At 39.3% G+C, this 12,867-nt stretch overlaps 1 protein-coding gene across 5 annotated transcripts in view; it reads right to left on the bottom strand.

Annotated features, from left to right (window-relative positions):
• The window catches only part of REPS2 (RALBP1 associated Eps domain containing 2), a 232,560-nt gene that overhangs the window by 106,450 nt on the left and 113,243 nt on the right, over positions 1 to 12,867 (bottom strand). For all 5 annotated transcript variants that reach the window (XM_061178368.1, XM_061178371.1, XM_061178370.1 and 2 more), the window contains exons 6-9: positions 11,414 to 11,552; positions 6,059 to 6,122; positions 3,912 to 4,054; positions 460 to 554 (exon numbers count right to left, since the gene is read on the bottom strand). In XM_061178368.1, the coding sequence (XP_061034351.1) occupies positions 460 to 554; positions 3,912 to 4,054; positions 6,059 to 6,122; positions 11,414 to 11,552 (441 nt within the window). The remainder of the gene's footprint in view (positions 1 to 459; positions 555 to 3,911; positions 4,055 to 6,058; positions 6,123 to 11,413; positions 11,553 to 12,867) is intronic.

Below are 12,867 nucleotides of genomic sequence, written 5' to 3'. Positions count from 1 at the left end.
CTCTTGAGGATCATCCAAATCAGGCAGCTTTCAATGTGATCTGGGGCCCTCATATACAGTTCTCAAACCTCCTCTCAAAACTGTTCTGATTCATTACACCTTGTTAATACTCAGCTGCTAAAAATACAACTTTACAATGTTTACTTCAAAATTAAAGCTCGGTTAAAGTAAATAACCTGGCTTACATTTTTCTGGCTTAGTTTGGCTATACCTAAATTTCACCTCTAAAAGGTCAAGAGGCTACTTTGCTTTTTTCACCAAATCTAGTTTTAGGGAGAAGAGAAAAAAAGATAATTATAGATATATCTGGTGTCTAGATTTGAAATGCTGAGCTTCAAAGTACTAAGTATTAAGAGAAATCGTTATGAAAGCAAATTTTCCAGAGTTTGTAAAGAACAATCAGCTAATGCATTTAATAGTACACACATCCTTACTTATTAACATATGAAGATCTTTTACCTCCATCCGATTCAAGTCACGGGGTTGTTGGTTTGCTGGCACTGACTCAGAATAAGAATCAAATAACGCACACTCCCACTTGGGCTTAGGAAAGGCTAAGAAGAAACAAAAAGAATGCATAAGAATATATACTATAGTCATGGTGGTCATAGCTTTTCTGCGCTTGGTAAATAGAACAACAAAAGCAGCCAGCTCCTATATACTAGAGATGGCACTAATCACGCTGAGGTAGTATTTCAAGTTCTTTACGTATACAAGCTAGTACTTCTACCATGCCCACTTTACATGCAATAAAACTAAGGAGCAGCGAAGGTAAGCACCTTAGTCAAGGTCAGAGAGCCAGTAAATGAAGAGCAGGGACTTGAACTGCCAGCACTCCTGCTGGAGGGTCCATGCTGTCAGCATTTCATGTTGTAACATAGAAGCCATTTTCCACCTTAACCATCACTATCACAATACTTCAGTTTTAACTAAGCTACTAGCAGCATTTTAAAATGGCAGTAACTATGGTGATAGTTTGAATACCATAAACATTAATTGAGGAAATACTTCATTTTAGCTACTACTATTGGAAGTAAATAGACAAGATCCTACAATGATACGTGCCGAAGAAAACTTTATGAAATACTCATTTCTTTTGGTTAGCAGGAATAACAAAAATAAGAGCACAAGTTCTTCCTGATTTATAACAATGAAATAAGAATCACATTATGGGTTTCTTCCAACATAGTACAGTGACAGCAGCTGTTAGCTGGGTAGCTGAGTGGATCAGTGTAAGAAAAACCATGCTACCTGGTACGCTAACACTGAACACTCACACTATTTCTTAGAAACAGATTCTGTTTCACCACTTTCGCCACAAAGTAAGTACAAAAGAAATGTCTCAACAACTAGGAAAATTGTCAGTATTCCAAAGAGGAAAAGCAGACTGGGGTAGACAGTAAACAGAAGCTACAAATCAAATTTGTCAAGACCAGCTATTAAGAAATCAAAATTTTAATGCCATGTTTAAAAACATTTTTTTGAATCAAATGTTAAAAATGGATTGGCAGGGACTTCGCTGGTGGCACAGTGGTTAAGAATCACCTGCCAATGCAGGGGACATGGGTTCGAGCCCTGGTCCGGGAAGATCCCACATGCCGCAGAGCAACTAAGCCCTTGCGCCACAACTACTGAGCCTGCGCGCTAGAGCCTGCGAGCCACAACTTCTGAGCCAGCGAGCCACAACTACTGAAGCCTGCGTGCCTAGAGCCCGTGCTCCGCAACAAGAGAAGCCATCGCAATGAGAAGCCTGTTCGCCGCAACTAGAGAAAGCCCGCTCGCAGCAACAAAGACCCAACACAGCCAAAAATATAATACATAAATTTATTTTAAAAAAATTAAAAAGCACAGAGAAGACCCAAAGAGTTCTGGCCATTTTCTTGAACCAAATACAAAAATAAACAAGGGTGATAAACCATTTAAAAGTTAACTACTAAACCCTTAGGGTTTGCCTAAAATATACTATCACTAAGTTTGATGGGGTTTTATGAGGTCTCTCATGATTTTTGTTAGAACTATTTAATTATTATTTAAGATTAATCCCACAAACTCTGGAAATGATGTGCAATTTTTGTTTAATTGAAGGGTGTATGATGGATTCTTCTTCAGTTGTTGCTATATAAATGCATGCTCCATAAAAGGCCATTAAGAAATGGGGGGCGGGGGGACTTCATTCAAAATGAAGGGAGATGCTCTTGACTGAGGCTCTGTTTTTTAGACTCCCCTGTACTGCGTAAGCAAGATAAAAGCAGCCATTTGCAGCAGTAAAGGAATCAAGAGGCTATTTCTCCTTTGTTAATACACTTTTTGCTCAGGGCTTTCAGACCTTTAAAAATTTCATCAGTGACTTTTGAAACAGTCCGTGAAACACCTGAACACCTACAAAGTGACTCCTCAAATAAGGAGTCATGACACCCAGCCTAGGTTCCATAGCCACACCACATAAGAACAAGGAAACAGCATTCCTCAAGACCCCAAACAGGAAAGAGAGGGAGGAGAGAGAGCGAGACAGAGACAGGGACACAGAGAGAGACACTAAAGAGGACACAGAGCAGTGTGTAATGCTGAACAACTGCAAACTAGTTCCTGGGGACCCCTGAGGGTCTCCCCCAGCCTGTAAGGAAGGGGAACACGCTGGAGTTACGACCCGCTGGAGTCAGAAAGCAGCTGCGATTAGCAAAGTCCAAGCTCTGAAACAAGTAATAGCTTTTGCTCTCTGAACCCTCCCCTTTGTACATTTTCTGAGGGCCTCTGGGCAAGATCCCAGAATGGGTCATGCTTCCCCCAACATGTTCACCGGTCCCTGGCACCAGCCACATACTTAGTCTCTTCCTTTTGGTTGAGCCTCCACCCCGTCACTACCTAACACAGAATGACAGACTTTTTATTAAAGAGTCAGAGACCCGAAGACTGACTTAGATAAGTCATTGGCTACTTTGAATCTAGTGCCGTTATGAGGAGGGGACAAGACAAGATAATCTAAGGCCCTTCCAGATCTAACCGTGAAATTTATGATCTGTTCATGACTAATCACATTTTCTTTAGACACTGGTTCCCTCCTGCCAATAATCATCAATGACTAAGCTCTCATGTTTTAGAGGCCCTCTCTAAAAAATGAGAAAGGCTGTTGAAAGCACCAGCTATTTCTGTACCCTTTCGATGGAGGCTATACTTCTGTGAATAATAGAATTCACATCAGAAATCAGCCCACTGCCTTTGAAAGGGCAAGAGATACTATTAATTTTTTTCAATCTTCCAAAGAAGTTAATACAAAGGTTGGACTCACCATGACTCTTTCCTATCCAAAGGATTTGGGGGTAACTGTTTTATTAATGAGAAAGACAAAGAGAGCTCTACTCTAACTTTCTGGCGTGCTAGAATGTTCTATATCTTTATCTGATTGCAGTTACATGGGTGGATACATATTAAAAAAATCGAGTGTACGTTTAAGATCGGAGCCTTTCATACATTTCACTGCATGTAATTTTTAATCTTTTTCATTAGGTACAAGACTCCTAGTCCATTCCATTGCCCAAGGCCACTCGGGGACACCGGGATGGGCCTAAAGATGGCAAGTCAGCATTGGCTCTACAGGAAGATCTTCCTCTTAATTTTTTTATCAGCTGGGGAATCAGTAGTTGCCTGGTCTACAATTTTCATGAAAGGGTTAAGTGACTTTGGTTCAAATCCATCCAGACAGTACTAGAATGGAGATAAAAGATGACTCACATTTGCTAGATCATCCCTATGACTCACATTATAAGTTGTGAGAGTCTAATATCAGTTAATGAACAGTAACTGTACATACAAAGGACTCCTCAAAGTGTCTGGACAACATCTTAAGGAACAAAACTCTCTTCCAAGGTCTGGAAGGAAATGCCTAAGGTTTAGGATTTATGATGAGGCGTTACCTGCTTGCAGGTACTCCGGCTGCAGAGTTGGAGGCAGGCCCTCAGGCAGTGGGTAGCCGTTCTTCCGGGCCACAATGAGATGAAACGCAGCACAGAACTCTGGCAGGCTCAGGGCTCCATCGCAGTCAGCATCGCTCAGTTCCCTAAGGATAGCAGATGTTATGAGCACCTAACACGGGGCTCAGAGGGAAAGTTACTCAGCCTCAAACATGCAAACACGACTCCCAGGCTCTCTGGTGGAGGCCCTGCAGGGTCCCCAAACCCATATAAAATCTCAGGGGGCCACACGGAAGAAGAAAAATCGACACCACTAGCATGAGTGGCACTTTATAAATAAAAATTTAAATTCTTCAGATTCTCCAATAGATCTGTTTTACAACAGAGTACACAAGTAAAAAAACTATGGGAGGAAAAGGAAAACGATGCCCACAATTCACACTTAGTTGACACTCATTCAGTAAATGCGTTGTGTGAAGAGCCCCGGACTTGGTTCTCGAAACAGTCAGAGGAAGGGCTGGCCCTGCCCTTTCACGGTGTCCTGGCCGTTATGCAGTTACCCAAGCTCAGATACAAGCACTTCATTTTTCAGCTTTAAGGAAAAACCTTGAACTTTTCAAATCGCAAATGTTGTATCAAAACTTTGCTTGAGAATTCCCTCCTGGGAAAACACAAGTAATCTCAGTAAATACTGGTTGAATTATGTTTTCAGATAAAACTAGCAACTAGGGAAGGCTGGAACCAGATGAGATAGAAAGGAAGAAAGGGAGAGGCTTGAAAAGGCTTATCTTTGCTTCAGTCGTTGTTTCCCACTGAAAAGCAGAGACCTATCTGCCAAAGTAACTAAGACCCCGTAAGCTCAACCAGTCTCTTAGGTGTACAGAGACGAGTACGCTTGTGTTAGGACAAGCAGAGCGAGAAGGCATATACAATCATAGTAGAAAGGGGGTTACTATTTGAAAGAAAAACCATGGAAGGTAAGCTCCGGAACTTTCCTTTGGACCCTTCACATCCTTGTCCCCCTTGAATATTCAGAAAGCACCAGCTCCCCAAGGTGAGGAGCCAGGGAACTGTTTCAAACACTGGGTGGAGAGAATCCCACAAAGCTTACATGGATATGTCTCAACAAAAAGATAGAAACCCTCATGCCGATAATGTTAAGACTGGGAATTCTGCCAAAACAGACTGTATTCTTTACAAAATGATAGTTTCTCTTTTTTCCTAGCTTTAAAGCCTAATAAGGCTTGCCATTTTTTTTTTTTTTAATGCTAGAATATATTGCCGAAAAACCGAAATTCAGCTCAGGATCCCAGATACAGTGGCATTCACAAGTGTCAGTGGAATAGTTTTCCAATATGATGCACAAAATATGACAAGCAATTTTAAACTCTATTATAATTTTTTTGCAAATCCTCATGAAAAAAAGTTTTACATAAATATTCCAATACTTTAATTATATATTTATCACAGCGTGGTCTCCCACCCAGTCTTGAGGAAGAAGAGCCCACACGCAGCCGGGAGTTTACAGAGGTACGGAGCGTTTTCATAAACGCAAACAGAGCCATCTGGACCAACCAGCACAGCCCTTCTGGAGCCGGGGATGGAGCCGGCACAGCAGCAAAGCACCGGGCACGCCACATGTGCAAGTCTGAACCAGGGCCCAGCTGATAAACACCAGCCAAATTTACGAAGCTCAGAGGCAGCGAGAAGAGTCAAATTTAACTTAATTCCAAAATATTTGTGGAACTTCTGTTCACCTGGCCTCATAAAATATTATAAAGAATAGCTTTTCAAGGTTCTCTGGTCACACCATATCAAGTAGAAAAATCTGAAAATAAAACACACAAGATGGAAATTCTCATACGCTCACACAACTGCTTAGACTGAAAAGGCATCTAGGTGAGGATAATAATTAGGAAATTGCTTTTTAAATAAGAGCTAAAACAGTGCGTAGTATGTGCCAGACACTATTCATTGTGCTTGTCATATAACTTACTTAATCTTCACAGCAACAATAATCTAAGTTCTTTTCATTCTCTTAGTCTGTTTTTTAAAGAATTCAAAAGATTAGATTTATAAAATGCAAAAGTAGGAGCTAAGGGATGGCTATGGATAACAGTATGATACTATGAGGCATTAACTGTACTTACCATATATAGGAGAGTTCTGGAATGGAAAGCTTTGATTTGGTGAAGAAGTTCTTGGCCACAGAACCTGTCAAGAGCCATTGTTTAAATAAATCATGAATTACTTATCTAGAGCAGCTTTTATATTTATATGTAAATGAATCACCATTTTTTTCATTCAGCAATTCCTACCATATAACCACAAATATAACAATTATTCATCAAAGCAACTACGAATTGTGTGGCTAAAAGCAACATACAAACGGCTTTTAAAAGAGTATGTAAATTAGAATAGGGCAAAAGAACTAACGACATAATACTTATTATGACATGAAAATTATATGAATTCCTTCTTCGTATTCCCAAAAATCTGCAAAATTTACTAAAAATTCAAAAGATAACTATCAAAATTATCAAAGTAAAAATCTGTCGAGCACTTTTAATGAACGGATGCAAAAGTAATACACGATCATGGTAGGAAACAGCAAAAAGAAGAAAAACTAACACCATTAATCTCATCATACTAGAGATAAGACAGACATCTTGGGAAAGCGTTTCAGTGAGATTTAAGATCTCTTGGTGGCTCTTCAAGAATCGCATCCAGGAACCTCTTGCTACTTTCTTTATTCACTGCAAATTTACCAATATCAATGGAAATCAGGTAATCATTCCATTTTACATGTTACGTAGCTTCAAGTCCCAATTGCACTTAAAATGTTTAGACCCAATCCTTATTGAGATTGAAATTTTTATGCTTTCTGCTCTCAAAACAGTTTCACAATTCAAAAGCCTCAAGTCTAATACAAAGAACACTCAAATCAAAGCCCTAAACTCTATTCTAAACTGATAAAGTCAAAAGTCTTTCCTTAGCCATCACGAGACTTCTAACTGGCCTTGAAACAAAGGATTATAGTGGACCCTAAGGCAGACTTATTTTCCTTTGATAGATGAAGGATCAAAGACAAAGTACCCTATAAACGAATGAGCCTTCTCCCCAAGAGCATCCTGGAAATAATGCTGACACAGGACTGCTGGCCATCCATGCAGCCTCCTTGTCTTGTCAAACATTTGTCAGAAATGTCTTGAAAGCCCATTTGCCAGCTATTTTATACATAGAAAGGCATTCTCCCCTAGTTTCATTCTTCTTTTTCCCTCCTGATCTCCTTTCTTCAAAGTATAATAGGCTCAAACCCACAGCTAGAGTGGCCTGACCTTCACACAGCAGAGAGAGACTGTCGGCCCACTGTGTCCCAGAGTGGTTGGGTGGCGCCCACAGGGAAGATGATGGCTAACGGGGTCAGAGAAGGAGCACTTGAGCAAGCCCGAGTGCTCCCTCCTTCGGTGCTGACAGAAGTTCAAATGGGGAGCTGGAACCCTCGCCCCAGCCCCACCCCCAAGCAACAGAGAAACCCCAAACAAGCCTCCTTTCCTTGCTCTCTCCAGCCATTTTCAGATCCACCTGAGGGCCACATGTGGGGCAGAAGAGGTAGACGGGAGGCTTAAAAGCTGTCAGCAGTCAAAGATCAAAACCATGAATCCAGACTTTTTCTTACAAGGGGTCTCTCAGCCCAGTAAACTACAGCTACCCACAGCATTGATCCACCAGTGACTGAATGTTAATACATCCAATATATACAGATCTTCAAAAAAAAAAAAAAGACCAGTAACCCACTGTAAAAATGGATTGAGCTATGAGAGTTCAAAGAAATAGATGCAACTGACTCTTAATCATATTGAAAAAAAAATGTTCAACCTTGTTCGTGAGACATCTGTAAGTTAAAACCACACAAAGACATGACTTCTTGCCTATCAGATGGGAAAAATACAAAAGTTCAATAACGTGTTTTGATAACAAGACTATGGGAAAATAGGCACCTCATACAATGCTGGTGGGGTGACAAAACGGCACAACCCCAAAGAAGGGGTGTTTTGCAAAATCACATTTGACCCGGTAATCCCACTTCCAAATTATCCAAGGATACACTAACAAAAATATAAAAAGACATATGCAGAAGGCTATTTACAAGAGAAATATTTGTAATAGCAAAGGACTAGAAGTAATCCCAATAAAGAACTGGCTGAATAAATGATTGCACATTCACACAATCTATAAAAGGAAACGAGAAATATCTCTACATACGACTACAGAGTAATCACCAGAATATATTGTTAAGTGAAAAAAGCAAGGTGGAGGAAAGAATAAGTAGTATGCTACCACTTATCTAAGAAAATATGGAAATAAGAACACACACACACATATACAGAGATATGCGCATACACGCATTTGCTTCTATTTTTAAAAACAGACAAATAAGCCATTAAACAAGATGTTTACCTATAGGAACAAGGAAGGAACAGGGTAGAGGAGATAGGGACAGGAACTAGACTTCTTTGAATGTAGCTTGTTTTGTAGACTCAACTTTAGGACTGTGTTAATATTTTATATGAGTAAAAAATTAAAATTTAAGAACACAATCCCTAAAACTTGAAATCAAAACAAATAAAACTGAAAAGCACAAAGCTGGAGAACTCTCACTATCCAATTTCAAAAACTTACTATAATAATCAAGACAGTATGGTACTGGCATTAGGCTAGACATACAAATCAGTGAAATAGAATTGGTAAAGAAATAAACCCTCACACTTACAGTCAGTTGAATTTTGACAGGGAACCTAAAACAATTAAATGGGGGAAAGAATAGTTTTTTCAACAAATGGTGCTGGGACAACTAGATATTCACATGCGAAAGAATAAATTTGAACCCCTACCCCATATCATATGCAAATTGGACGAAAGACCTAAATGTAAGAAATAAAACTGTAATATAGGGAATTCCCTGGCAGTCCAGTGGTTAGGACTCTGCGCTTTCACTGCCAGGGCCCGGGTTCAATCCCTGATCTGAGAACTAAGATCCCACAAGCCACACGGTGCGGCCAATAATAATAATAATAAAACAAAACTAATATGACCTTGGATTAAGCAATGGTTTCTTAGATATGACACCAAAAGCACAAGCAACAAAAGAAAAAATAAACTGAACATCAAAATTAAACTTTTTTGCTTCGCAAGATACCATTAGGAAAATAAAAGGACAAGCCACAGATTGGGAAAAAAATATTTACAAATCATATGTCTGATAAGGAACCTGTGTCTAGAATACACAGAGAACTCTTTCCACTCAACGATTTTTTTTAAAAAATGGCAAAGTATCTGAATAGGCATTTCTCCAAAGAAGATATACAAATGGACAGTAAGAGCATGAAAAGATGCTCAATGTCATTCTTCATCCAGAAAGAGATACCACTTCACATGCACTAGGACGGCTACAATCAAGAGATAAAAACAAGTGTTGGCAAGAATGTGGAGTAAGACACTACTGGTGGCAATGTAAAATGGTGCAGCCACTTTGGAAAACAGTCTGACTAGTCCTCAAATGGTTAAATACAGAGTTATCCTATGATCCAGCAATTCCACTCCTAGGTATATATCCAAGAGAAATAAAAACATACATCTACACAAAAACTTGTACACAAATGTTCACAGCAGCATTATTCTTAACAGCCAAAACAACTCAAAAGTCAATCAACTGATGAACAGATAAATAAAATGTGGTCTATCCATACAATGGAATGATATTCAGCCATAAAAAGGAATGAAGCTCTGGTACATACAGCAACATGGATGAACCTTAAAAACATTATGCTAAGTGAAAGAGGTCAGACACCAAAAAACACTTATTATACAATTTCATTTATATGAACAGCCCAGAACAGGCAACTCTATAGAGAGAGAAAGTAGTTTAATGGTAACCTAGGGCTGGGGGCTGGGGAGAGCAGGAATGGGGAATAAATGCTAATAAGTAGGTGGTTTATTGGGGGGAGGTGCTCTAAATCTAGATTGTGACTATACTACACTAAAAACATTGAATTGTACATTTTAATTGGGTGAATTTAGAGTATGTAAATTACATCTAAATAAAGATGCTTTCTAAAAAGGGACATCAACTAATTGCAGTGTATGAACCTCTCCTGACCTCGATCAAACTAAACTTTTTAAAAAGGCATTTGTGAGACAATTGGGGAAATCTGAACAAGACTTGATATTAAGTAATTTGTGGGGTTTTTTTTTTAATGTGCTAATGAGTTGCGGTTATGTTTTTAAAAGAGGCCTTATCTTTACAGATACATTCTGAAATATTTTCAAATGAAATAGTCTGGTAATTGCTTCAAAACCACCTAGGCTCAGAGAGAGTATAAATAAAACCAAATTGTGAGAGCTGAGTGATAGGTACATAGGAGTTTGTTATACTAGCCACTTGAGCTGTGTCTGTATCTGAAATTCTGCAAAATGAAAAGGTTAAAAGAAAATAAAAACATTCCTAACAGCTACCTATTTGTATTTGGCTAAATATCTGCATACATTGTGAAGAAACTCACTTAAGCAGTGGGTAAAGTTAGCAAGTGGTCAATAAATGCAATCTGGGTTTCTGCCTTTTTTTAAATCATGTTGTCAACGTTAATTTTTTGTATCTACAATATTCTGCCTTCAAATAAAGCCATTGCCACCAACCAGAAAATGATATCTGTGTTTATACAGGTATATTTCAACTACGCACCTTATTTCACGAGAGAAAATTAATCTTAGTCCACACTGCGATATGTCAGGTTACAATTATCAAGGACATATTGTTATTCTTCACAATTGAAGTATAAAAAGAAAGTTTTATGAATTTGTCTTCCAGACTCTACTATTTCACTGTCTAGTCTTCAGCCGGGTGAAATGTAGGCACGTGGGAATTAAATCAGTTCCTCTCAGCTTGAATTTTGCATGAGAACTCAATAGGAATATGTATTTCTGAAGATAACCCAGAAGAACTAACATGTGGACATAAAAATGCTGGCCAATTTTCCTCCCATATTTTCTCTCAGAAAAACCAAAGGAGAAAGACTGCAGCCAAAGAAAACGAACATGAACTTGAACTCTAAGGTGTATATAACATAAGGAGACCTGTGACAGCAACTCTTTGGGAGGCTACACTATGTCCTTGCTGTAACACCAACATAATGAGTATGCAATTAAAGGTGCGACACTCATTTCAGGAACTGCTCCAGCTAATAAGGCACAGGATCTGAACCACGATGCTCCAAATTCCCATCTAACCCCCCTTTGAAACGGAAACATAACTTTCCCAATATCATTGCCAAGTGTTTTTCTGCATGGTTTATAGTTGATGAGACATTCAACCTCAGAGAAAAACAAACTGAAATCATAGAAGGTTGTTGTACTCATTTTGTGTGGACTATTTCTCAAGATGGGCGCTGTTATTTATGTGAGACAGTGAGCTGGGACCCGTGTTCTCACTCGCCAGACTTTGTTACCTGAAATGAAGGAACTCGGATCAGGCTGAAGGGACCGGAACTGGTTGACATAATACTCTCGCTGCTCTTCCGTTATCCTCCAGGGTTCGTCTGGGTAACTACTGTTGTTATCCTGCAGTTCTCTCTCCACTGAAAAGGACTTTAAAAAGAAATCAATAAGCAGATGCTCACAGAATCTGTCTTTTGTGAAATGAGGCAGAAATATTAAACCCAAGCATTGTAATTATTTTTTTCCTCAAGGGAATGAATTTAAACACCTTGTGAGTAGAATTTAATGGGAATGTAAACTTCTGAAGGTCAGACATCATCCTTTATACCTTTCTTTTGTATTTCCCAAAGTTGTTAACAGGACTGAGCATGAAATATTGAACGCTTGGGTGAGTGACGAAAGATTTTCCAATGTGATGAAGGGGGAAAAAATACAATCGTTCTTTTCTTCAAATATTCACCACATTTTGATCCTTTCAAATTAGTTGAGTAGACAGTAAGATAATCTAGATTCTTTTTAAACTATTTTTTTTTAAAATCTAGAACAGCTATAACCACACCATCTTTTTTTCTGAGGCATTCCCGTTGTATAAATCTGGGAATCAAAAGCTCCGAATCAAGTCCCACGTCCCCAGGTCCTACTTGAGTGGCAAGTCAGGATCACCAAACCTCTCCTTCCACATTTGTGAACTAGGGGTTCTACTTAGTAATAGAGCTGAGTGCAAAGATGGGTTGTCATGGTACCACAACAAACAGGGTAACAAGGGGTGCATCCGACCTGCCACTAGGGGGCATGCAAGCCAAATTTGAGAATTTAAGGATACAGAGAACCAGAGTAGTAGTGCAGGAGAAAACAGCTCTGCTAAGCAATGGGGAAAGAAGCAAAAATGGTGATTCTGGAAGGAGCAGCACAGGGCTTTGTTGCATCCCTCCCATCTACCCTAAGGCTAAGGTGCTACTTGCCAAGGGCCACCTTCATGGAACTAAAAGGTGAACACAAGGAGGGTGAGCCTTTAAGACAAAAGGAGACTAGGAAAGAAGGGGAGAGGTATTACTACTAATACCCATCAAGGTGCCTGCTTCTGAATGAACACACTACCAAGGAATTAATCATTAGGAGGGTATTCTACTCACTATCCCCAGAAAAGACAGCAGACCATCTCCGCCCCCTACCTCAACCTCCCCAACAAACACACACCACATTCTGGAAGTAACTCTTCCCAGGAACACTTGGCTCTCCTCTGATGCCATTCAGAGAAGAAACAACTCTGTAAAAAGTTTGAGCTGTGATATGACCTTGAGATGCCATCTTTGAAGTTTGCATACTAGATGAGTTTCCACTAAATCTAAATCAAACCGTTTTTAAATGCCCTGAAAGTCACTATCCAGTAGTTAATGCCTTAAATTCATAGAGTGTTTTGAAATTTACAAAGCATTTCATACACCCCTATCTCACCTGAGCACAC

Source organism: Eubalaena glacialis, chromosome X (assembly GCF_028564815.1).
Source record: "Eubalaena glacialis isolate mEubGla1 chromosome X, mEubGla1.1.hap2.+ XY, whole genome shotgun sequence".
Taxonomy (NCBI): Eukaryota; Metazoa; Chordata; class Mammalia; order Artiodactyla; family Balaenidae; genus Eubalaena; species Eubalaena glacialis.
The sequence above is the reverse complement of the archived record's forward strand: the minus strand, read 5'-3'. Positions and strand labels throughout refer to the sequence as shown.